A 26,219-nucleotide genomic window follows, 5' to 3' on the forward strand; every position below is an offset into this window, starting at 1 on the left:
CAGTTCATTTGGATCTTGAAAGGCTGTCTTTGTCAATACTACACCCACACAGGAGCTTACACTCTAGTGCACCTGAGGCAGTTACTGTGGATACGGGTAAGGAAGTGGAGGTGTCACTGCAGCTCCCACTGCCTTGGCCATCATCGCCCATCCGTGTCCTGCTGGCCTACCAGCACTCTTGGCTGCCCTTTAAAAGCCAGAAGCACAGTGACTCAGTCAGTCAGTTATGATTTCCCTGCACTCTGGTATGGAACACGCTACATACCGTTGCTTTGGTTCTAGATTCGCTACATCTTCAGGTTTTCAGTTTTGGCATACCCGTTGGATGTGTTATCCTGCTGTGTCATCTCAATTCTGTCCCCCTCTTGTTGTCCACCTGTTTACTTTCAGATGACTTGCTGTTGACATCCTTGTCCGGTTGGCTAGTTACTGCTGGTTGTTGAGTCATTCCCAGTCGTTTCAGAATTCAGTCGGTATGTACTTTGCATGGCAAAAGTCCAGAATTTCCCACATATGTCAGTTAACACTATTCGTTGGCTTCAAATTACATTTAGGAGGAAACTTAAAAACACAACACTAATTACTGATGAACAACATAACCTGAAGAAAGCATAGTATTTACACTCTGATTATTAGCAACTTGAGACATGTACATTAGTGACTGCTTCACATTTTAAAAGCTGCTATATATCATATAATGTATGATGTCTGCAATGACATAGGTGAAGCAATTTCAGGATTCCGCCTTGATGTCTTCCACATCTCCCAAGTGCCGCCCCTGAAGCACCATTTTGCATTTCAGGAACAGGAAGAAGTCACATGGGGCTAAATCGGGTGAATAAGGCGGGTGCTCTGTCACGGTGATTGAGCTTTGGGCCAAAAACTCGCGCACAACGAGTGACATGTGAGCGGGTGCATTGTCGTGATGAAGGATCCACCTGCCCCCTTTTGCCAACTCCGGTCGAACTCGGGCCACAAGAGCTATGAGACATGTCAGAACTTCAACGTAAAAATTTCTGTTCACACTCTGGCCGGAAGGGACAAATTCCTTGTGAACAATGCCCCTAGAATCAAAGAAAACAATCAACATTGTCTTCACATTGGACCTTGATTTTTCGCGACTTTTTTGTTCTCGTTTCTCCTGCTAGTTTCCATTCCTTCCTTTGAGATTTGAGCTCCACATCGAATTCGTAAAACCAGGACTCGTCTCTAGTGATGACTCGGTTGAGAAAGTCCCCTCGTTCCTCTGCTTCCAACCAATCCTCACAGCACTCAACCCTCTATGCTTTCTGTTCTGGCATCAAGAGCTTCGGTACGATTTTCGCACACAATTTCTTCATTTCAAGTTTTTGTGTCAGGATTTTGTGAACAATTGTTTTGGGTATTGACAGCTCATCAGCAATCATTCTGACTGTCAATCTACAGTCTTTAAGAACACAAGCCCGAATTCATTCAACATTTGCATTGGAACTCGATGTTGACGGGCGTCCTGGGCGAGGGTCATCGTTCACTTCTTGTCGGCCATTCCGCAACCTTTTTAACCACTTGTTGACGGTTGGTTTCTTCAGAGAATTCTCTCTGTAAACCTGTTTCAAACACTCAAAAATCTCACGGCCATTCTTGCCTAGCTTTGCAAGAAACTTGATGTTGACGCGCTGTTCCTCAATCAGGGAGAGCTCCATGCCGACGGCAGGTGAAAGAGGGTAACTGTCAACAAGCTGCCGCACACTCCCACCTTCACGCAGAGTGCTCTGACTCGAACTGAGCGTTGATGGGATTGGTTACAGCAGTAGTCCCACCTGGCGGTGACTGCAACCTGTAACATAAAGACATTATTTAACTTTTATATGTATTTTCCGGACAAACCTCATATATAATTTGTCACACAGCCTACTTGTTATAATCTGTTATGCTGTTTGTTAGAGGACAAACAGTGGGATCCCATGTAAACTACTATTATTTATCATCGTATGTCTCTGACATAACAGTGATATATCATCCATGTAAGTAATGAGCATAATCACATCGTTCATATATTTTTAATATATTTTAATCAACCAAATAGAAACATATTTACGCTTGTTTCTTTCAAGTAAGTGTATTGTGCTTTTCATTTTCAATAAATACTATTAAAAAACTTGTACTTACTCGCTTGGTTCCCATCTAATGACTTGATTGTCTTTCTCACACCCCCAGTAGGACCTCAGAGTGCTTCAACAGTTTTATACCAATCATATTTGGTATTTGTGCTGTATATCTTTTGGAGCCCAGAAAAATTTTCATTGCAGTACTCCTTCACTCATGCAACTCGTGTAACACAAGCAAATGTGTATCATATATGACTGGATGCCATTTACTCATCCATGCTTAGTGATTAAACAGAAGAGAATTCTTGTTCACTGTTGTATGTTCACTTGTATTTGCTTCAGCACAAAGGGTGCATCAAGATATACTGCACAATCTAGTCATTCAAATTTATGTACATGAGGGGGAGTAACACATTTCTTAATATCTGAGCTCAGATTCCTTATTACATCGTCACATGTAATAAATTTGATAATTCTGTACATACCATCGCAAAAGAATTTATTAGATCTGTTAACAGCAGATGATGCAGAACTTTGTTTTTCAAGTATTTTGCTATTTTAGCTATGATGTTTCTGAGTATTTTTCTGTGGCTAGTAGTATCTACATCTATGTCTGCATACCACTATAGTGTGTGCCTTTGTACACTTTATTTACTACTTGTAGTACATGTATTCTCTGTTTTTCTGATGATGGTATCTTTACTTATTGTGAAGTATATGCTTAAATATTGCTCTGTGACAAAGACTGGCATATTGATGTAGAAGCTGTTACAAAACCTGTAGAATCAGAAAAGTGGTTACAGTATTGTAAATCTCTCTCATTATATGAGATATGTACGGAAAGTAAGTACTGTTTTGGAAAACTCGTAAAACATTTTTCTCGACGAAAATTTATTTTTACAAGGAAGAACATTTCTTATACTACATTTCTAAATAGTTGCCACCATTGTTCAGACATTTGTCATAGTAGGAAACCATCTTTTCTGTGCCCTTTTCACAGAAAGATGCCGCCAGTGAAGACAGCCATTGCTGAAAACAGTTTTCATTTTTTTATTCTTTGCATTGTTTCTGCTTGTTGAGTTCCTTCCCAGAGGTGAAACCATCAGTGTGGTACTATACTGTGACACTTTGAGAAAACTTCGGTACACAATTCAAAATGAAATGGAATGGAATGCTCAGTCAGTGCATTGAGTTGCTTCATGACAACACACATTCCTATTTTGCTGGAGTCACTCGAAACCATATTCAGCGTTTGGCTGGGAGCAGTTTGATCACCTGCTGTACAGCCTCTATCTCTCACTCAGACTACCACTTGTTCTTGAACTTCAAGCAAGATTTTGGAGAACTGGCTTTGTCAATAGTGATGATGCAAAAACATTGTTTAGCAGTCTCTGCCTGCAGTTTTGGCATCTTTCCGTGAAGGAGGCATAGAAAAGTTGATTTCCTGTGATGAAAAATTTCTGAACTATGGTGATAATTATGTAGCAAATAGTTTAAGAAATGGTTTTTCTTGTAAAAATGTGTTTTTATGAGTGTTTTGCCCAAAACGGGTACTTACTCACTGCACATTGTTCATACATACATTTATCTAATTTCGAATTTTCCTTTTGTCTTAAATTGGAATCCATGTGGGTCAGTGAAATTTGCTTAAAAATTGTACATTTTTCAATATCTTATGGGAAACTAAACTTTCTGAATGTGTTACCTGTTTGTAAACATTTGTTTGTCACAAAAGTGTCTCCATGTGTTGTGTATTCATGAGAATTATCAAGTGTTTAGGTGTTACGCATTCCACACGGTTTGTAAGAAATTGACAGTTGTGATGTATGTTTGTGCATTCTTCAGATTTGATAATAGTACATTATTCCTGATATTTTTGCTACCTTGTTACTGCGTCATACACCCTACCCTACTCCTACAGCTGCAGCTGCTCTCTCTCTCTCTCTCTCTCTCTCTCTCTCTCTCTCTCTCCCCCTCTCCCCCTCCCCTCTCCCGTTCTCCCCTCTCCCCTCTCCCCTCCCCCCTCTCCCCTCCCCCCTCTCCCCTCCTCCTCCATCCCCCCTCCTCCATCCCTCCCAGGTTTCTTTCTTTTTTAAAATGTTGTTGTTCAGTTTGATGACTGGTTTGATGCAGATTTCCATGCTAGTCTATCCTGTGCCGCTTCCTCTCTTCATAACTGGTGCAGCCTACATCAATTTGAACCTGCTTGCTTACGTCAGGCTTTGGTCTTTCTCTACAATTTTTATTCCCCACACTTCCCTCTATTACCAAATTTACCATTCCTTGATGCCTCAGGATTTATCCTACCAACTCATCCCTTCTGTTACTCTAGTAGTGCCGTAAATTTCGTTTTCCCCTATTTTCATTCAGTACCACCTTATTAGTTACTCAGCCAACCCATGCAGTCTTCAGCATTCTTCTGTAGCACCACATTTCAAAAGCTTCTGTTCTCCTGTATTCTGAACTATTATGTACAGTAAAAAAGTGTTTTGGATGGTAGACAAATTTGTTATCCAGACATCTTCTGTAGACGTTAAGTTTGGTTAGTGCTCATAGCTAGTTTCAGTACATGTCATAATATTTTTGATACTCATTTGATATTTTGTTTCGTTTGTAGATTTGGTGAATGGAAAAATCCCACAGGCAGAAGTGAAGAAAGGTGTTCAGAGACCACGCATGGACTGGTATCAGAAGCTTTCATCGCTTAGTTTAATTTTCTATACTAAAGTACTGTTCCCATATGTAAAGGTGTGTCTTAGTGGTGAGAGAGAACTTAAAGTTATTATCAGAATCGGTGTGGATGTACACTTCTGGCACTACAATCTTTTAGAGGATGTTGTGTGGCCGTGTTCTGTTACTGCAAGTAGGGAAAAGGTAGAGATACAGTTCCAGAAAAGGACAGAAAAAATGTGGCCAAACTTCGGAAGACCGTGTGATGACAACGAAAGCACAAGTACAGTACAAGGTGAATCAGAACATGATATGATGAACATAGAGACTGTATTACCAGTATCCCACAATACCAAATTGTTTGTGTTATCTTTTAAGAAGAAGATATACAGCCTGTTTCCATTGGGTCATCACATAAAACTTCATGCAGACATAGAAGGTTGGCATTGCCCTTGATTACTGTATTGATATTTCACAGGTCACATCAGTCTTAAATATATGAATTTGTAGCAAGTAATAATTAGCACAAGAAGTCATAACTTGTGTATACAAAGTTGTGTCAGCACAGTATCAGTAACTAATCTGTCACTCAAAAAATCTGTTTACTGCATTGTAATGAAAAATATCTTCTTTTTTATCTTCTCAGTTGAAGTCTATATTCTTATGAAACCATAGTAAAAAGCTATACCAAATCAGTGGGAAGTCAAAGACTGGATAACAGTAATATGGAAAGTGTACACTGCTACTCACTGTGTATAGGAGCTGTTGAGTCCCAGACAGGCAGAATCAAAAAAAGCTAGAAATACTTGATGAAAGCTCAACTCCATCTTTAGAAGGAAAAACACACACACACACACACACACACACACACACACACACACACACACACACACACAAATGATTTGCACACGTATAGCAACTGTCAACAAACACTAAGGCTTGATTGCAACAGCAACTCCACCTGATGAGGGAAACAGTCTAGTTAGGGTGGGTAGGAGGTGCAAGGAAGAGGCGTGGTGCAGGGAGCTGGAGAGATTACAGGGCACATGCGGGGAAGACGCTAATGCAACCTGTGGGAACATACAGAGATGTGGGTGGCTAGGCTGTATGGAAGGGTCTTCTTGATGTGGAATTGATGGTTTCTGTTGAAGCGAAGGTATTGTTAGTGGGGTGCGATGTGAATAGGGGTTCTGATGCAGCAATTCTTAAAGTGGAGATCAATATTGAGGAAAGTGGCTTGTTGGGAAGAGGAAGACCAGGTGAAGCGAATGGGAAAGAAGGTGTTGAGGTTCTGGAGGAATGTCAGTAAGCTCTCCCCATCTTCAGGGTAAGTAGCTGTTTATCTTTTCATACATTGTTGCCACAGTTCTACCAAGATATGTGAAAATATTTACATTCTCAACCCTCTCCCCCTCCAAAAATAAGTTATGTGTAGCGTGTGCTCTACTAGTTCGCATTGTCACAGTCTCGTTTTGCTCACAGTTAAATTAAATGCTTTGAATCGGTGTTCCACAGATCCAGTTTTCTCTGTACTGTATAACATCTCTCATTGCTTGTCATCTTGTAGAGATATTCTTCTCCCATTTTTCTAAAGGGGGATGTGGTATGAATTCTGAAATCGATTTTAATTGATTTCAGGAAATTTTAGATAGATAATTACCATTTATTGTTATTTTTGGCTTTCTCCACTACAACAAGACTGAACAGAATACTATAGGCCACTGCTTTCAAATGAGCTATCTGACTAGTAATTAAATTAAACCATGAACCATTTTGTATGAATTTTTATCATTATCCATAGGTAAGTCAGATTGTTGTGATCGGCCCATAGAATCATTCACTATGACTTCTTGCCAAAAACCCACTCACTGCTGTAGCCAGAGATGCAGTTTTACTTACTCTCACAAATCACTGAAACTATTGTTCACTAGGCTCATATGCACATCTCAGTATTTGGATGAGCCGTGAGAACAATAATATTATAACTTCCATATTGGTTTTACCCCAGATGGTGACTTCATTTGCAAATACAACAGCATTTAGGTCTTCTTTTTCCACTTCTTTGATGTCTTTTGAGTGTGATGTCAAGTAATGGTGGAAAGGAAACTGTCCTGTTGCACATTTCTCTTTTTCGTAAATCATTTTGGCTTTCTGTCTCCTGCTTGTACACTGCTCACACAGTTATCACACAGCATCTGAGATTTTGTTATTAGAGATTTTAGTGGTATTTGATTTTTCCATGCAGTCACATATTTTATACCTTGGCATACCGTCATGTGCCTTTTCTATATCTAGGAACGCTACTATCAGGTCCTCTCCTTTCTCCTAAAATTTTTCCGTCATTTATTGGAATGCAGAATTAAGGGCAGTTGCTCCTTTATTAGTTCCAAATACATGCTGATCTTTTGCAGCTTGCCTTCCTAGGATAAGTCTCAGTGTCTCTTCCTGAATCAATTCCAGTATCTGTAGGGAGTGTGGTAATAATGTGGTCCACTCCAAGTGGAACACTTTTTCATATTTGCTTTTTTAAATGTGGGTATTTAAAATCCCTTTGTACAGTCACTGCGTACCCAGTTTTCTCTCCATATCCCTCCCCGGATTCAGTGCAACAACTGTATTCCATTGATTGCCACAACTTTTATCATATGTGCAATTAACTGATCTGTTGTGGGAGTCAAGAAGTTGATTTTTTTTCTTTTTGAGGCTCAGTCTGTGATTGAAAGCTGTTTAAACATTTAATCCTCAGCTGGATTCCTATAGTCTGATTTAAACTAGTTGTCAATTGACTTTTAAGTTCCAAAGTTGCAGCATTATCACATCAAGTAAAGTCTGCAGGCAGCCACCACAGTGCATCACTTTCTGCAATGATAAAAAAATCACTTGAAAACCTGTGTCTTCCACAAAAATCAAGTAAAACATCTCAAATTCGCTTACGATATAGACCTGTACAGTGTGTCTCAGCATGGCAGACGTCTATCCTTAATTTTAATTGATGAAAGAGTAACGTTAAGTTTTTGAAACAGATTAAGTTGTACTGTTCATAAACAGCTTCAAACTTATCATGTCATATTTAAAAAACTAACACTTCCACAGCAATAGTATTTTATTTTTGTTGGTTACTAAAATATTTCACTCAGCAACAAATCTTTTGAAATTTTTATTCTGTGTTGTGCATGCTTGTGAAAAAGGTGTTTTTACATACTTGTGTTGGTATTTAACTCATAACAGGGATGAAATTTAAAGAGTGTGTCACCTGCAAAAATAATGTAAAAATCCTGCAATTTACGTATAGCATTGATCTCAGTGGTATCTCTAAGCGTGTCAAAAATCTTTTCTTAATTTTGGTTAGTGCTGGTGTTACGTTGTTTATTGAAACAGGAAAATTTTCATATCCAGTAAAGTTTCCTTGTTATCATTGCATATCTCGAGAACTATTATGAACATAAAATAATGTTTTGGTGTCTACACAAAATGAAATGTAGTTAAACTGCAGACTAACTTACCATAAGGAGATGATAGGAGGTGGTTGAACAGTATTCCTTAGCCTCACAACAAGAAAGAGAAACTGACGTCAATAAAGTCACAAACACAAGATGTAATGGAAGTAAGATTTTCATTAAAGTACACTATACACTGCATATTAATCAGACAATGGGAAAACACTGCTTAATTCAGAGTCCAAGCCAGTGAAACTATCAGTGTTACTGCTCATAGTGACAGATACTATCAACTCTTTGATGCACTGTTGTCACACACCTTCATTGTTCCATGCTTCCTGTATCACTCCTTTCACATGGTTCACTACATTTTGCCTGTCTTCTGGTGTCACTGTTTTAGCTGCATCCTTCAAAAGCCTCTCCACTTCGGTTAGTGTAGTTTTTTAGTTTTTGCTGCAATATAATTTTAACCTGAGCTCAAATCAGTTCTGTTGTACTGAAGTGGCGCTGGTAGGGAGGAAGCCTATGCACTTTATGCCTGTAATTTTTTTTGCTATTCCAACCGCAGTGTGAACAGAGTTCTTTAGCTTGTATTTTGAGACAAGTTCTAATAATTTTGCCATTGTTGGGTAACTGCCAAACATACCTTACATTTTTCTTGCCAGCAAACAATGTAGTTTTTCTTTGTTGCCTCTGTATGCACCTTGTGTTGTATAACAGAATGATGTGGAGCATTATCCATGACAATGATAGTCTTTCTGTTAGGTTTTGAACAACTGTGTTTCCAGATCATTTCACAAAATTATTATGGTTCATCTCTTTGTGGTAATCGGAGGCCTTGTTTAAAGTTAACAGTAGCAGGCAATTAGAAATAAAACCTTTCGAATTTCTGGCATGTGCTACAATTATTCCTTTCCTTGTGCAGATTGGAGTTGGTATACTGCAGCTGATGGTATAGTCTGCTCAGCAGTTTTTTGAACTGTCCCACATTCACCCATGTTTTATCAAGCCAAATGATATCAAAATCCGTTCCTACTAATTCTCTAAAAAAGTAGCATTGCCAGGCTGCAATATCCATTAATAACTTGTGGCCAGAAATGGATTTGTAGAGAAATCCTAACTTTTTCAAGACACTTAACAAGGATGATTTACTACTCTGAAATAGGTCTGCTGCTCCAAGGGTAGCATGTACCTTTTTGAATGTTTGATACTCCTTCCTTGAATAAAATATAATTTATATATTGTAATGGCGATTAGATGGTACGGCTTATCATTTGGTGAGAGAAGGTAACTCCAGAAGCCTGAGGAGAAGGGAAGTGAAAAGATAAAGAAGACTAAGCCATTTAGTATCTGCTCTGGACAGTAACTCTGAACAAAAGAGAGCCCTCAGTCCCAAAGGTCAGGTGGTTCTGCTGCGTGGTTTGATTGGCAAGGCAGTTTTGCTTATAATTTGGCCTGTTCTGTTATGATCCAGTCAGTTGTTGTTATGTCAGCGGAAAGCTTTTACAAATACTGTTCCAAAATCATATCATGACAAGCAAAGAGCTTAGCGAGTTGCTTTTGACTGAAACAGTGTCTCATATTTGTGCTGAGACCTACTGCAATTGAGAAGTGAGATACACTAATCGTGGCCTGCACCTGAATAGTAGGGGGAAGGAAAGATTAGCTGAACACATTGCAGAAACGGTAAGGGGGGGGGGGGGGGGGGCAACTAGCACAGAAGGCAAAATCCATGTGATTGCTGGAATCAAAGGACAATCTTTTAGGTTATAAACAGATTACACTTCATTTATTTTTATGCTGTCCTAAACCCTGAAATCTGAGAAGTGCTAGCTGACTGTGTCTTAAGAAAGTATGAACCCAGTATGCATGCTGAAAAAGTCTACACATTGACTTTAGATGAGGTTGTCATTTGTTCAAAGAAAAGGTCTACATGATGGGTATCATACTAGCTACAGAAAGATACCAGCCACATCCACTGTGTATTCAAAAAGATTCACTCTGCACTTAATAACCTAATCTTACAAACAATAGATTTTCGTATGCAAGCATCACTTGGTAGGATTTATCTTTGATCTACAAAAGCTATACGTTAGCATTTGGAGGTAAAGCATTTTATTTAATCCACCTGACGGGTCTTAAAAATTTGTATCCATTATTCTTCAGTCCTCCTTAATTCAATGGTACTTCAACAAGATGTATTTAAAGTGCAACATTGTGTGCATGCAGGCAAGTGTGCACAGGCAGTGCTGAACGTCACTGGTCTAGATTGTGGTGTGATTCTCTTATATCTAATTTCTTCCTTGACTGCTAATCCTGCAAGGATTTTTGTTTAGAAACTTCTTGTTTGTGTGGCATAAATAAATTCAATACTTCCTTGTGTTACCAAAATAACTCTTGCAGGGACTAACATAGGGCAATATAAGGCTGTTAGTTGCAGCTTTGGGAGACTCAGGAGGCTGTGCTGGAGGGGTGAAGGGAGAGAGGGCAGAGGGAGAGAAGGGGAAATGACTTGCAGGTGTGTTAGTGGGAAAGTCGATGTGACTGGGAGCAGGGAAGGGAATAGACAAGTGGGAGACGGACTAGTGGAGGTTTAGGCCAGGGGGTGGGGATTATAAAAATGAAGGATATGTTGTGGAGAGAGTTCTTAGCATGTGCAAATCAAAAATGTCAGTGTTAGCAGGAAGAATTCAGGTGACATGGATTGTGAAACGGTCATTAAAAAGTGGAACACATAATGTTGGGTGGCATGTTCAACAGCTGGATGGTCCAGTTGTCTCTTGTCCTCAGTTTGGCAGTGGCCATTTATGCAAACAAACAGCTATTTAGTTGTCATGACCACATAGAAAGCAGCACAATGTTTGCAGTGTAGCTCAAAGGTCACATGGTTGCATTTACAGATGCCCCTGCCATTTATGCGATAGGAGATGCCTGTAACAAGACTGGAGTAGATGATCGAGGGCAAATGTATGCGACAGGTCTTGCATTGAAGTCTATTCCAAGGGTATGATGCACGAGGCTCGTGGCAGGGAGCAGTGGTGGAGTAGGGATGGGCAAGAATATTGTGAGAAGTGTGAGGAGGATACTCCTCGTTTCAGGGCACGATGACAGTTAGACAGAACCCCAGCTGAGAATTTGATTCAGTTGCTCTAGTTGTAGGTGGCACTAAGTCAAGAGAGTGGATGTGTGAGAGGTGGTAGGTGACTGGAAGAGACAATACATGGTAGATATGTTTCTGGACAAGAGGGGAAGCATACAGCCATCCTTAAGGTGGATGTCAACGAGGAAAGTGGTATGTTGGTTTGAGGAGGACTGGGGGAAGCATAGGGGGGAGTTGATGAGGTTCTGGAGGAACATGGATAGGGCTTCCTTACCCTCGGTCCTGATCATGAAGATGTCATCAGTGGATCTGAGCCAAGTGAGGGGTTTGGTCTTCTGGGTTGTTAGGAAGGATTCTGTAGGTGGCCCATGAATAGGTTGCCGTAAGATGGTACAATGTGAATGCCATTTGCTGTAGCACGAATTTGTTTGTAGATGATACCTTGAAAGGAGAAGTAATTATGAGTGAGGATGTAGTTGGTCATAGTTACCAGTAGGAAGCAATTTGGTTTAGTCAGTTGGGGATTTGGAAAAATAATGTTCAGTAGCACAAAGCCATGGGCATTGGGGATGTCAGAGTAGAGGGAGGTGGCATTGATCATGACGAGCAGGGTGCGAGGTGATAAAGGAATGGGAACTGTGCAGAGTGGGTGAAGCAGATGGTTGATGTTTTTTATACAGGAAGGTAAGTTATAGGTAATAAGCTGCAGTGTGGATCATTCTGTCAGTGGTGGCACAACAACCAGTCACAATGGTGCATCCTGGGTGGTTGCATTTCTGAACTTTAGGAAGCATGTAGAAGATAGAAGTACAAGGAGCAGTGGTGGTGAGAGGGGGGGGGGGGGTCAGGGAGGAGGGGGGGGGGGGAGAGAGAGAGAGAGAGAGAGAGAGAGAGAGAGAGAGAGAGAGAGAGAGAGAGAGAGATGTTCTAGAATGGACCTAAGGATTCGAGGAGGGACTGAAGATCTTGCTGGATTTCTGGAAAGAGGTCACTCCGGCAGGGTTTGTAGGTGGACGCATCTGATAGCTCATAGATTCGTTGCATTAGGTAGTCCCTGTGGTTTGAAAGCACACTGGTGGAACGTATGTCGGTAGTTAGGATTAGAGAATCAGTTTTTAGGTTGTGGGTTGCATCACCTACAAACAATTCTGAGGTACAGGAATGGACACTCATATGGCACCATCCTATGCCAGCCTATTCATGTGCCATCTAGAGGAATCCTTGCTGACTGCCGAGAATCCCGAATGCCTCACCTAATGCAGATTCCCTGATGACTGCATCATGATCTGGACTGAGAGTTTAGGATGACCTATCCACATTCCTCCAGAACCTCAACATCGTCTCCCCCATTCACCTCAACTCATTCTCTTTAACCCAACCTTCCTTGATGTTGACCTCAACCTCATGAAGGCTACATATCCACCTCCATTCACATAAAACATGACAACAACCCATTTTGACAGCTGGCACCCATTACATATTGAGAAGTTCCTTCTGTACACGCTAGCCACCCATGGTCATTGCATCAGCAATGATGAGCAGCCCATCTCTAAATATGCCAAGACTCCGATAGTGGCCTTCACAGACAGAAATTATCATCCCAACCCTGTCCAGAATGCTGTGCCTTATCTCTCCAGTCACCTACCACCTCCCACATACCCGCTGTCTGGCCACAAAGGAGCACTCCCATCATTACTCAGTAGCATCCATGACCAGAGCAGCTGAATCACATTCTCCAGTAAGATTTCAGCTACCTCTCATTGTGGCCTGAAATGAGGAATATGATATCCATAATCCTTCTCACATCCATGCACTGTACCTATGCAATATACTTGTCCATGCCTATTCCACCCCTGCTCCCAGGGCCTTGCTTCATAGCTGATATCCTTGCCATAGCTCTGAATGCAAGCAAGACCTGTTCCATATGTCCTCCCAGTACCATCTACTTCAGTCCTGTCACTGTCATCATCTACCCTGTTAAAGGCAGGGCCACCTGTGAAAGCAGCCGTGTGAGCTGCCAATTAAGCTGCATCCACTGTGCCACTTTCTACGAAGGCATGACAACTAACAACTAGACTATCTGGATTAACGGCCACTGCCAAACTGTGGCAAAGAGACAGCTGGACTACCAAGCTGCTGAACGTGCCACCCTACATGATTTGCTTCACGTTAATGACTGCTTCACAGGTCATACCATATGGATTCTTACTATTAACACCAGCTTTTTTTAATTGTGCAGGTGGGAACTCTCCCTACACTATATCCTTCTTTGTTGTAATCCCCATGGCCTAAAAATTCACTAATCCCAGCCTCCCACTTATCCCCTTCTGTGCCTCTACTCCATCTATGAGTATACAGCCAGCACAGCAACAAGTCCATTCGCCTTCTCTACCTCTGTCCTCTCCTTCCTCCAATCCAGCACAGCCTCCCAGTTCCCTAGTACACACACCATCTAATATGCCAGCACAGTAAAACTCTATTACCCTTCTCTACCTCTCTTCCACCTGTTCCCTGGTCCCTTTCCTTTCCCTCCTTTTCCCTTCCCTCCTTTTCCCTTCCCTCCCTTTCCCTTCCCTCCCTTTCCCTTCCCTCCCTTTCCCTTCCCTCCCTTTCCCTTCCCTCCCTTTCCCTTCCCTCCCTTTCCCTTCCCTCCCTTTCCCTTCCCTCCCTTTCCCTTCCCTCCCTTTCCCTTCCCTCCCCACCCCTTTCCCTTCCCTCCCCACCCCTTTCCCTTCCCTACCCGCCCCTTTCCCTTCCCACCCCTCCCCTCTCCTCCCCACCCCTTTCCCTTCCCTACCCGCCCCTTTCCCTTCCCACCCCTCCCCTCTCCTCCCCACCCCTCCTCTCTCCTCCCCACCCCTCCTCTCTCCTCCCCACCCCTCCTTTCTCCTCCCCACCCCTCCTTTCTCCTCCCCACCCCTCCACTCTCCTCCCCACCCCTCCACTCTCCTCCCCACCCCTCCACTCTCCTCCCCACCCCTCCACTCTCCTCCCCACCCCTCCCCTCTCCTCCCCACCCCTCCCCTCTCCTCCCCTCCACACCCCTCCCCTCTCCTCCACACCCCTCCCCTCTCCTCCACACCCCTCCCCTCTCCTCCACACCCCTCCCCTCCCCTCTCCTCCCCACCCCTCCCCTCTCCTCCCCACCCCTCCCTGCCCCGCACCTGCCCCCTCCCTGTCCCGCACCTCACCTCCCCTCCCCTCCCCTCCCCTAACCACACACTGCACAGCCCCCCAACACTGCACTTAAAAGCCTTATCTAGCCCCTGCACACTGTCAGGCAGCACTAACACCTTCCCCCACCTACACTCTGCTGTCCTGCTTCCTGGCCCCCCCCCCCCTGCCCCCTCAACCCACCACCCATCCGTGATTGTTGCTCCAATGAGATGCGGTCACACAGTCAGGACCGTGAGGCAGTGGCCACAGGTGTGCGAGTTGTGCTTGTCTGAAGAGTGTGTGTGTTTGTGTGTTTTGTGTTTTCTACTGCAGAAGAAGGGCTTTTTGTGAAAGCTTTAATATTTTAGTGGGCTTTTTCATTGTGTTTGTCTGTGACTCAATGCCTCCTGTATATGGCGAGTAGCAATCCATCCTTTCCATATTGTTGTTTTCCTTTTATTGTCACTTATATGTAAATAATCAGCTTGTGGCCATATTAAATACAAATTATGTTAAATAACTTTCTTAATGAATTATTCCATGGCTTCATGATGTGTACTAGTGGTACACATAAGGAAGCCTAGCCAGACCAGTCTAAATGATCTTCCACTGTTTATTATTTTGGTTGGTAAATAAATGAAGCATCTTTGTGTAAACTGGACTTAATAGATAGCTGTTTTTTGTTTTCTTGATATTTTTAATATAACAAGACACTGAGATGAAAACATTGCCAGGTTTGCAGGTTACACGCTGTTACACTCCAGTACCACCATCATTAAGTCTGGAAGAAATTCCTCCACAGTGGAAAGCTGAACATATATGCCTCATGGTTAAAGAATATGCAAATGGACAGCTTACTCCATGGTTATGCAATCTGGCCCCTGGTAATACCTTGGAAATAAGTGGTCCTGAAGGCTCATTTGACCCATCAAGGTTATTGACTGTGTCTCATTTATATCTTCTGGCAGCAGGGACTGGAATCACACCAATGCTGTCTCTAGTGAAGTGGGGAGTTGATCCATCTAACAGTATATGGTAAGCCAGTTAGATTTTCCATTTGTTAAAGTCTAAACATGAACAGATTTTTTTTTTTATATTCTTGATGTGTGTAATTTGTAATAAATTCATGCTTAATAATTTCCTGTAAATATACATGTAGAAGGAATATGTTTTTATATAAATAATATAAAATGCCATCTACATATTTTCACTATGAGTATTCAGCATAATGATCTTTATTTCACGTTATGATTGGCTTGGATGTGGGTTAGAACAGTCGTCCGCCTGAATTCGAGTCCGGTGTGATAACTACTGTGCCACCTTGCTTGGTCATGTTTGGTACTGAGAAACTGCACTATGAAACTTTGAATGCTTGTTGATGAGTTTTGTGAATTTCTGTGGAGTAAAGTGAACTTTGCTTGCATATGTTTTCCTGTATTCGATGCTCTGCTTGCACCACGTAGTTCAATTATTGTTAATTGTTTTTTAAAATTTTATTTGAATCTGCAGTTTAAAAGAAGTCACCATTCACATGTGGATGAACATATTAAATAAACACTTGATTTAAACTCTAACCATCCAGTTTGATCAATAACATTAATCCTACAGGATTTGTGAACTATAGCCTCTGGCTGCTGAGGCTGGATTAGCGGTCTGGCCTCTGCATCGACAGACTGGGGTCGTGTGTGTGTGTGTGTGTGTGTGTGTGTGTGTGTGTGTGTGTGTGTAGGCTATTTCTGAAGAAGGCCTTGTTGGCTGGAAGCTTGTTTTCTAACAGTCTTTTTGTTGTGCCTGTCTCTGCCTCAGCATCTCCACTATATGGTAAGTAGCAACTGTCGTTTTCATTATGTTGTTTCATTTCATCCTGGATTTTCCATTGTTATGTAATTCACTCGCACTAGGTTGTGCACTGCCCACGCTGATAATGGCAAATAAAAGAGCTGGTTCACATGTGTATGGTTGCTAGGTTATGACTCGGTGCCACCTTCAGTTTTGAAATTGTTGGACTCTGTTCATTATTGTGTATAAAGACTGGCCACTGGACCCTTGTTTCATAGACAATCTTCTCATTGAAGTGAGGATCTTACCTCTTAAGGTCTGATTGTATCAATTCTTACTTGCTTACACAATCCCTGTATGAGTACACTCCTGGAAATTGAAATAAGAACACCGTGAATTCATTGTCCCAGGAAGGGGAAACTTTATTGACACATTCCTGGGGTCAGATACATCACATGATCACACTGACAGAACCACAGGCACATAGACACAGGCAACAGAGCATGCACAATGTCGGCACTAGTACAGTGTATATCCACCTTTCGCAGCAATGCAGGCTGCTATTCTCCCATGGAGACGATCGTAGAGATGCTGGATGTAGTCCTGTGGAACGGCTTGCCATGCCATTTCCACCTGGCGCCTCAGTTGGACCAGCGTTCGTGCTGGACGTGCAGACCGCGTGAGACGACGCTTCATCCAGTCCCAAACATGCTCAATGGGGGACAGATCCGGAGATCTTGCTGGCCAGGGTAGTTGACTTACACCTTCTAGAGCACGTTGGGTGGCACGGGATACATGCGGACGTGCATTGTCCTGTTGGAACAGCAAGTTCCCTTGCCGGTCTAGGAATGGTAGACCGATGGGTTCGATGACGGTTTGGATGTACCGTGCACTATTCAGTGTCCCCTCGACGATCACCAGTGGTGTACGGCCAGTGTAGGAGATCGCTCCCCACACCATGATGCCGGGTGTTGGCCCTGTGTGCCTCGGTCGTATGCAGTCCTGATTGTGGCGCTCACCTGCACGGCGCCAAACACGCATACGACCATCATTGGCACCAAGGCAGAAGCGACTCTCATCGCTGAAGACAACACGTCTCCATTCGTCCCTCCATTCACGCCTGTCGCGACACCACTGGAGGCGGGCTGCACGATGTTGGGGCGTGAGCGGAAGACGGCCTAACAGTGTGCGGGACCGTAGCCCAGCTTCATGGAGACGGTTGCGAATGGTCCTCGCCGATACCCCAGGAGCAACAGTGTTCCTAATTTGCTGGGAAGTGGCGGTGCGGTCCCCTACGGCACTGCGTAGGATCCTACGGTCTTGGCATGCATCCGCGCGTCGCTGCGGTCCGGTCCCAGGTCGACGGGCACGTGCACCTTCCGCCGACCACTGGCGACAACATCGATGTACTGTGGAGACCTCACGCCCCACGTGTTGAGCAATTCGGCGGTACGTCCACCCGGCCTCCCGCATGCCCACTATACGCCCTCGCTCAAAGTCCGTCAACTGCACATACGGTTCACGTCCACGCTGTCGCGGCATGCTACCAGTGTTAAAGACTGCGATGGAGCTCCGTATGCCACGGCAAACTGGCTGACACTGACGGCGGCAGTGCACAAATGCTGCGCAGCTAGCGCCATTCGACGGCCAACACCGCGGTTCCTGGTGTGTCCGCTGTGCTGTGCGTGTGATCATTGCTTGTACAGCCCTCTCGCAGTGTCCGGAGCAAGTAGGGTGGGTCTGACACACCGGTGTCAATGTGTTCTTTTTTCCATTTCCAGGAGTGTATTTTTGAAGCATCGGCCTTCTCAGATCCTTCATTCTAGGGAGTGTTGACTCCGTTACATTTGCCCAAAGGTGGTTTATCAGTTGGAATGTGTCATGAGGTGTTTGGAGAAAGGGGGGGGGGGGGGTGGGGTAGGAGGCAACCCTGCCTCCTCTGTCAACTGCTTTGATCATCCCTCTTTTACCCTGGTGTAATAACATTTAAATGTGGTTAGTCCTTTTTAGGATTCCATTCCTCAACCTGGAAAAAACGAAACCCATATAGATCCCCTTGTCTGTCTGTGCTGTTTGTCAGACTGTTAAGAACTCATTTTCTCAGGGATAATTAGACATATTACAGTTCAAATTGATGTCACATATTAAGGTCTAGTGTCTCATGCTAATGTAAAAATTTCAACCTTCCAAGACAATGCAGTCAAAAGATATGGCCATTTATGTCACACAATTTGATACTCGAAAACTCGCTCATCAGGGCCTAAAGGGTACTGTCCATTGACCCAGAATCATGAAATTTGGCAAGAAGCAAGGTTTCATAGTACAAGTAAAGGGAAAAATCTGGAACTGTTAATTTTTAATTATATCACACAAAAAATATTTCTTATATGGTATGTGACTTCAAACTTGCATTCTGAAAACTCTTGGAATCTGTGGGATTGATATCTTGCCAGTATCAGTGTCAATAACAGGCAAAAATTCCTCAGTTCCTGAAATGGACAAACTGTCTCTATATGTAATTAAGTTTGTACAGAATACTCAGTGCGGGAGTCGTTCTCGCACATTGCCCCTCCCCCCCCCCCCCCCCCTCTCCTTGATGAAGTCAAGATGTCAAGATTTCCTTATATCTTTAATGTTAACTGATAATGAAGGAACATCTTTAACACTTTGGCTGTAATGGATAAGAGATGAGAAACCTGTTGCTGCATTCTATTCTGTGGGGTATGTTGGATTGTGCCCACTTAGCTACTGACCTGATTATTTCTCTCGCCTTATTTTACTACTAGCCTTATCCCTGTGCCTTTGCCAGTGTAATGTCTTCCATCTGCCTTGTGCACCACCCCTTCCTCCGTTTTCTCTGTTCGTTGCCTCCTCCCCACCACTGTGTCCATCCACCCCCCTGCCCCCTTTTCTATCCATCTCAGACTGTCCCCAGCCATGTTCATTGGCACTTACATCCCCTACAGTACAGTTCAATAAGCAGGCTGCTTCTACACCCTCGACACATCTGTCCCGCAGGCAGTCTACATGTCGCAGCCTGGAAAACTGTTTCTTGCTCCTGACATGAAGGCTGCCCTTCAGACCATGTTGATTTGGCAGGCCAAAACTGTTCCCTTTTCACTTTTACTGTTACAAGTATTCCGGTTAGGAGAAGTTATTTATTCCATTACTGGTGTGTCTTGCATCAGATTAATGGGAGGTGAGAAGTGGGGGGGAGGTCCCTCTCAGTGTAGATAAGCCCTCTGGGAGCCCACATCTGCTCCCCAACCTGCAGACTGGCCCAGTTCATATACTTTTACCTCTTTATCACTAAGTTTTTCTGCTCTGAGATTGACCATGTTTGCAGATGAACATTGGTGGTATAACCACCTGTTATGCAAAATAATGTTTTTCCATATTGACTCAAATATGTTTCAGCACCTTTGTGTTGTTGTCAGTGGGTTTTCTTTATTTAAAATTATAAGAGTTGAAGATGTTTTAAGTCATAATTAATCTACAAAAATGAATCCAAAATAGTTTCTGTCTGTTGTTGTCATTCCCATTATTTTACATTGTAGGGTTATGCAGGACCCTCTGTACATTATCTTGCACAATCAACCAGTCCAGAGATCAGCAACATAGCGAATTGAAGCAGTCTAGGAATGCTCTTACTGAGCTCTGTCTGGTGTACAGTCATGAAATAGGGAATAATGCAACAAATATTGTGTTTGGTGTTTCAAATTTTGTGAAAGCTCAGTTAAGAAGCTCATTAAAATAAAAAAGTTTAAAAATTTCATCACAGGGAAGGAGACTTCAGTTTAAATAGGACTTGAACTACGGCAATAAATATAAGATGTTGCCACCTACTTAACTGATCAAAGCCAAAAATTCTCACTGATTACAGGTTTGCATTGTAGGATAGAAAACAAATGTCCGTCAAATGGAATCTCTGGTGCCAGTTCTTGAATTTTGGTATAAATGGCTGTGTATTGATACCTTGGTCTGGTTGGAGTTAATGCGGTGAATGCAACAATACATTCTACAAGTAACACTACCCAAGATCCACTCATCAATTTTGATACACTTCGAATATGTTGTAGTCTGGTCAAAACATGAGACACGCTTTATTTTTATTTGTGACCCCATATGGACATTGAAGTGGTGAAAATCTTCCCGAAGAAAACGTGGTTGTTATCTTTATGAGTACATATCATTGAAACAGTGGGAGATGTAACAAGATGTTCAACATGGTTGCTACTGTACTTTACAATTGTGCACTCACATCTTTAAGTATTTTGATATATTTTGAAATCCTCCCTTCACCTCACAGTTTTTGAAATGGTAAACAGTTTATGTGTAGTAAATCTAATACTATGTTTAACAACAAATTCAACCTTATATGATAAAGTTGCATCCCAAAGTCGCAGTGGTCAGATACAAGTTGGCAGTACTCCTATATTCTGCTATATGAGCACTCTGTCCACTTTACAATGCTTGTCATACCTGGCGATAGTGTTGTTTGCAATTTCACAGTGCAACCATAAGAGACTGGCTCCTGAAGGATTTAATTGAAACAATAAAGTGTTGCTCTCTGTCGAGTCTGGGAACAAACAACGTGGTTGTGGCGAGAGGCTACTCCATTTTATTTTTTCATGGTTTTGTTTTATTTGTTTGTTTTTTGTTTTGTTTCATTTCTTTGGTTGTCTGATTTTGGGTATTACATTTGATGTCTACTTTGTTATTTTACAGTATTTAGGTTGTGTTGCATTATCTTTGGTAGTCAGCGTAATTATGAGGTGACATTGTATTATCCATTGCAAAGAAATGCTGCATACACACACACATGGTGCACCATGCCCATCTGATTATTGTAATATTATTGCCCAATTTACAGCATGTATCACAATTTTTAAAGCAATAATTAACAGGAGGTTCACTTTTATCAGGTTTTTCTGTGATGTACCCACTCTTAAACCAAGCATACCTAAAGACGTTCACAAATCGAGGGGATAGAAAATGATTATTAATCAGAGATTGAATTTTCAGAATATTATTCCTCTGGAGCAAATTTATATCAAAGGCATTTTAGAAAATTATCCACAGTCTGAATGTGTAAACATAAAGTGGCTGGCTTATGCTGGTTGCTCCAGGAGCAATCATCATAATTTTTGTGTCCTTATTACATTCGTCTATGTTGCTAAATTTCTTTTCCATTTGTCCTATCCAGGAATCCAAGCACAGAACACATCATTAACCAAATGCAGGTAAGTGAACATCTGCAAACCATTTAATAGTGAGATCTGACGTTAATTTACCAGATGTTGAAGCAAAAGAACATCTTGAAGATGGGATTGGCTCTATCTTGTAGCTGTGGGTTAACAAATTCAATGATTGAGCGAGACATTCAATTTTTAGTGTTCCTTTAAAGGATGGGGTATGACCTGTGTGCCCATCCAAATTAAATCCAGATTGATCCGAACTGTAAACATTGTCCTCCCCTAATGATACAATATTTGATTTTGCGTTTACCACAAATGCAGTAGCTTGTTCTACTAATTGTTCTTTATTTGTTAAATGCTTTTGAGTAACAAATTTATTAATCTTCCTGGAAATAATTCTATGTCTTACTTCAAAGTGGTGAACCCATTTTGTAGCTGCCGTGAATAAGTGGCACAACAAATAACTTCATCTCTTGCCCTCAAAGCCCATCATTTCATGTCCAAGTCATGAACAGGTTGTGATTTATCGCATGCCTTCTGGAACTGTTCCAATACATATTTGTTAATCTGTAATCATGTGTTGCTTCATGCCCCATCTTCAGTGACTTGTTGTGTTTCTCATCGTCAGTGACTTGTGTTCCTCACCTGTATAGTGACATTGTATCCTTAAGCTTTCTGAAATTATGTTGGACTGTTTTTCACTCTTATTTCTCTTCTTTTCATGCCAAAATGTAACTGCCTTTTTTTTGTATTCCAAATGTATAACATTTTACTCTTGCCAGTATCTCGTCTCCTACCTTCCAAACTTGTAAGGACCGGGCGTGAGTCGTGCTTCGGTAGCTGAGATGGTAGAGCACTTGCCCGCGAAAGGCAAAGGTCCCGAGTTCGAGTCTCGGTCGGGCACACAGCTTTAATCTGCCAGGAAGTTTCATATCAGCGCACACTCCGCTGCAGAGTGAAAATCTCATTCTGGAATGTTACTCTTCTTGCTGTCTTCCACAACATCCTCACAATCCCCTTCAAAAACTTCTTCCTCTGCAACAGCCTCAGGAAATACACTTTCGGCATCATAGTTCAAAGCTCTATAACTGTCTACAAATACTTCATTGTTGATGGATTCTTTTATCAAATGTAATGCGAGCAATGTTTCTTTGTGAGTAATGATAGAGTTTATATTGTGTTGTGGCTGAATGAAGATTTTGTATAATAGATGTAATACATTTTTTGGATTCATCATGCTGCATTCGGAGTAAACATGTATGCACTCAGTCTGTTACACTATAAATGCTGTTATTGAATTTCAGTCCGACATTCGGCCTGCAAATTCTGGCCGCCTCTTTATGGGTATGGTAATTACCAAACGATAATATGTGCACCTGTAGGCACACAGTTGAAATGCATGCATATTTTAATGCATACCCATCATACTGTCTGGCAGTCCAACACTTCCTCATCACAGTGTTTGCGCTGTGCGGTTCAGTGTCCATACCTGCACTGCTGCATGATGTGGGTTGTTGGAAACATGAGGTGACCATACATGTGAGTGCGGAGGTAAACTGAGGGCATCATGCTCTTTGTCGCCACCCTCGTCCCAGTGTATGTGGTCACAGCATAGGTCACAATATACATGTGCTCAGAATAAGTCCATATTAATGCTTCCTACATGGTCACAGTTACCACAGCCTTTGTGATAATTTATAGTGTAAATTGGTCTTTCCCATAATACCCTCTTCTGGTGATCTATCACAAATATATGGAATAAGGAATATGGACATGCAATGTATGATGATTTCCTGCTGGAAGAACTGGCATAATCCAGCAACTTGATGTTTACACATTCATACCGCGGAAGAAGTTTCTAAAACAGTCCGATGTAATTCTACTATATGGCTAAGATGTAAATTTGGGAGTAATATCCTGATAATTCAATCTTTGATTCATAATCAGTTTTCATTCCCTCGATTTGTGAACATGTTTAGGTCTGCATGGTTCAAGAGTGGATACATCACAAAAACTTTGATAAATGTGAATCTCCTATTAATTATTGCTTTTAAAAATTGTGATACATACTGTAAATTTGACCAAAATATTACATTAGTTAGATGTGTGTGATGCACAATGTGCATGTGTATGCAACACTTCTTTGCAGTGGATAGTACAATGCCTGCTCATTATTGTACTGACTATCAAAGATAATGCAACACGATCTAAATACTCCAAAATAACAAAGTATATGTCAAACGTAATATCCAAAACCAAACAACTAAAGAAACAAAACAAAACAAAACAAAACAAACAACAAAGAAATAGAACAAAGACCATGAAAAAATAAAATGAGACTAGTCTCTCGCCACCTCCACATTGTTTATTCCCAGACTCAACAGAGAGCTGGACCTTATTGTTTCAATTAAATCCTTCCAGAGCCCCATATTTTATAGTTGCACTGTGCAATTGCAAACAACGCTATTGCCATGTATGACAAGTATCTTATGGTGGACAGTGCGCTCGCATAGCGGAATGTAGGATACTGCAAACTTACATCTGACTACTGCGACTTTGGGACTTAACTTTATCATATGTGGTTGAATTTGTTGCTAATTTTACTATTGTTTAATTGAGCAGATGAAAAATATACTCACCAAGAGGTGGCAGAACACACACATAAGACTGTTGTGATTTGCAAGCTTTCGGAGCCAGTGGCTCCATCAGGCTGAAGGGTTGACGGGGAAGGAAGAAGGGTGAAGGAAAATGACTGGAGAGGTCTAGGATAATGGGTAAATTTTGGGAAAGTCCCCCAGGATCGTGAGTCAGGGGACACTTGCCATACAGGATGAGAAGCAAAAAATGATTGTTGGAGACTGCATCGGATGAGATTTGGAAACCTGAGAGCTTAAAGGTGGAAGATAGGATAATAAGTAAGACAGAGATCACTACTGAAACTTGTGCATGAGTTAATAAGAGCGAGAAGCTAAGTGCATTGTATGTAGCAGAGGTGGGAGGCAGCGGTGAAAAATAGACGGGAAAAACAGTGAAAGATATAGAAAATTAAAATGGAGTGAAGCAAAGAGTAGTTACAGTGAAGAAAAGCTGAGACGGAGGAAATTAGCGTAAATTAAGACCAGGTGAGTGGCAAGAACCAATGACATGATGTCGTGCTAGTTCCCACCTGCGTAGTTCTGAGAAACTGGTATCTGGGGGAAGAATCCAGATGGCACGTGTGGTGAAACAGGCACCACGGTCACGAGTGTCATGTTGTAGAGCAGACTGTGCAACAGGATATTGTGAGTTGCCAGTATATACCCTCTGCCTATGCCCATTCTTCTTAATTGATAATTTGGTGGTAGTCATACTGGTGTAGAAGGCTGAACAGTGTTTACATAATAGCTGGCATATAACGTGTCGTTTCACAGGTGGTTCTCCCTATGATAGTACATGTTTTGCTGGTTACAGGAGTGTTATAGGTGGTGATAGGAGGGTGCACAGGCGAAGTCTTACTCTGGAGATGGTCACAGGGATAGGAGCCATAGGTTAGGGAGGAGGGTGCAGAAGGAGCATAGGGTCTGACAGGAATATTGCAGAGATTGGAAGGGCAACAGAAAGCTGTTCTAGTTGTGGTGGGCAAAATTTCAGACACAGTGGATGTCATTTCAGGGTATATTTTAGGAAGTCATGGCCCTGTTGAAGTAGCTGATTAACACATTCCAGACCAGGATAATACTGAGTCACCAATTGTGTCCTCCGAAGCTGTTTTGTGGAACTATCAGCAGTACCAGGATTGGATGTGATGGCTCAGGAAATCTGCTTTTTAAGTAGCTGGTGGGGTAATGCAGTGCAGGCCGCAGTGAAGGCTGCGAAGTGACACACATGACCTTGGTGCCTCTTTCACCACACACGCCATCTGGATTTTTCTGCCAGACACCAGTTTCTCAGAACTCTACAGGTGGGAACTAGCATTACAACATGTCCTTGGTTCTCAGCACCCACCTGGCTTTAATTTACATTAATTTCTTCTGTATCAACTTTTCTTCACTGTAACTACTCTTTGCTTCACTCCGTTTTAGTTTTCTATGTCTCATGGTCTTTCCCGCCTCCTACCTCTGTTATGTGCAATGGACTTAGCTTCTCACTCTTATTAACTTGTGCACATGTTTTAGTAGTAATGTTTGTCTTGCATATTACCCTGTCTTCCACCTTTAAGCTCTAAGGTTTTCAAATCTCACCCGATGCAGCCCCAACAGTCAGTCTTTCCTTCTCATTCTGTATGGTAAGTCTCTCCTGACTCGAAGTTCTGTGTGACTTTACCAAAATGTACTCCATTCCTAGACCTCTCTAGTTCTCTTCATTCACCCTTCTTCCTTCCCCTTCATCCCTTCTGCCTGAAGGAGAAGCCACTGGCTCCGAAAGCTTGCCAATTACAGCAGTCTTTTATGTGCGTTCTGCCACTGCTTGGTGAGTAGATTTTTTAATCTATCCAATTAAATAATTTTATATAAAATCAAAGATGAGGTGACTTACCGAACGAAAGCGCTGGCAGGTCGATAGACACACAAACAAACACAAACATACACACAAAATTCAAGCTTTCGCAACAAACTGTTGCCTCATCAGGAAAGAGGGAAGGAGAGGGGAAGACGAAAGGAAGTGGGTTTTAAGGGAGAGGGTAAGGAGTCATTCCAATCCCGGGAGCGGAAAGACTTACCTTAGGGGGAAAAAAGGACAGGTATACACTCGCGCACACGCACATATCCATCCACACATACAGACACAAGCAGACATATTTAAAGACAAAGAG

General features: G+C 42.2%; 1 protein-coding gene across 1 annotated transcript in view; it reads left to right on the top strand.

The window, feature by feature from the left end:
- The window catches only part of LOC124596135 (cytochrome b5 reductase 4), a 343,575-nt gene that overhangs the window by 233,197 nt on the left and 84,159 nt on the right, over positions 1 to 26,219 (top strand). The window contains exons 6-7 of the mRNA XM_047135155.1: positions 4,705 to 5,196; positions 15,185 to 15,485. Coding sequence (XP_046991111.1) covers positions 4,705 to 5,196; positions 15,185 to 15,485 — 793 coding nt within the window. The remainder of the gene's footprint in view (positions 1 to 4,704; positions 5,197 to 15,184; positions 15,486 to 26,219) is intronic.

This window comes from Schistocerca americana, chromosome 2 (assembly GCF_021461395.2).
Source record: "Schistocerca americana isolate TAMUIC-IGC-003095 chromosome 2, iqSchAmer2.1, whole genome shotgun sequence".
NCBI lineage: Eukaryota > Metazoa > Arthropoda > Insecta > Orthoptera > Acrididae > Schistocerca > Schistocerca americana.